Raw genomic sequence first — 1,105 nt, forward strand, 5'->3', positions numbered from 1 at the left:
TTGAAGAGAGGTCTTTTATTTAGAAAACACCTGTGTGAACCAAGACCAAAAGGTGCAACGACCTCCCATCAGCGTTCACCAGAGTGTGGTCACAACGTGTGAACCTGTAGCTACTGATCCAGCAGCACTACACCTTGTGGAACTGGGTGTTTCCATGACCTTTGTGTGTGTCTTACAGGAACTGGTATGATGGTCCAGAACGAGGCCCCCTCCTCCTCCACCCCGTCCTCCCAGCACCTCCTCGTGGCCCTGGTCTCCCTCACTCTCTGGTCTTCGTCAGGCCTGTGATCCCAGCTGATCTCTGGACTCTAAAACTGAAGCTCTCCTGTGTCTCAGCCTTGGTTCTGGGTCCGGGGTGGGGCTCTGATGGTTGGAGGGGGTGGGGAGGGGGTTGTAGCACTGCAGGGATTAGAGGGATGGGGAGGGGGGAGGAAGTCACAGTTCAGGTTTAATTTTTTAAAAACAAAGAGGGTGGGTTTTTTTTGGGTTTTTTTTAAGAAAAAGAAAACATCTGGATGGGTTGACGCGGGAGGGTAAGAGGGGAGGGGAGGGGTGGGCAGGGGTGGGCAGCCCTGTCTGATTGTGTGTTTGTGTACCAGTGTCAGTAAAACCATGCCTTATGGTGGGGACCATCACATCTGTGGCTGACGCGCCTCCAGACTGACTTCAGGTGTAAAATATATTCGTAAATCACAGGTGCGTCACCGCTGACATCATGACCGTGAGGTGGTGGTCTATCTGTTTACACTGAGAGTGACCCAAGGGGGGGGGGTTGTAGTGGTTGCTCACAGTGTTAACACAGAATCAGCCTCCTCCTCCTCCTCCTCTTCAGATCTTTTCACGGTTTCAGCTCCTGAGCATCTGTGTGCTTGTTCGTGTTTTAGCCATCGGCTGTAAATTATAGCAAAACCGCAGAGCTGCGTCCCTGCTGCTGATGAATGTCTGTACGTGTGAGTGTGGAGGAGTGAGACGAGGTGGACCGAGGAGTGTTACATTGTGTTTACATCGTCGTGCCTGTGTATTGTTTGAATAATTCTGACGGAGGTGTGCAGAGCCCGTGCTCAGCGTAGCTGCAGGCCGCTGGGACGTCACAGATCAAAGAGTG

General features: G+C 52.3%; 1 protein-coding gene across 1 annotated transcript in view; it reads left to right on the forward strand.

Annotated features, from left to right (window-relative positions):
• cntn2 (contactin 2) overlaps positions 1-674 on the forward strand; it is a 40,095-nt gene extending 39,421 nt beyond the window's left edge. Inside the window, exon 23 of the mRNA XM_085776600.1 lies at positions 179-674. Within this exon, the coding sequence (XP_085632726.1) occupies positions 179-288 (110 nt within the window). The 3' untranslated portion in view covers positions 289-674. The remainder of the gene's footprint in view (positions 1-178) is intronic.
• The last annotated feature ends 431 nt before the right edge of the window (positions 675-1,105 follow it).

The sequence above is a fragment of the Trachurus japonicus genome, chromosome 5, assembly GCF_045865225.1.
Source record: "Trachurus japonicus isolate A0001 chromosome 5, Traja_1.0".
NCBI lineage: Eukaryota > Metazoa > Chordata > Actinopteri > Carangiformes > Carangidae > Trachurus > Trachurus japonicus.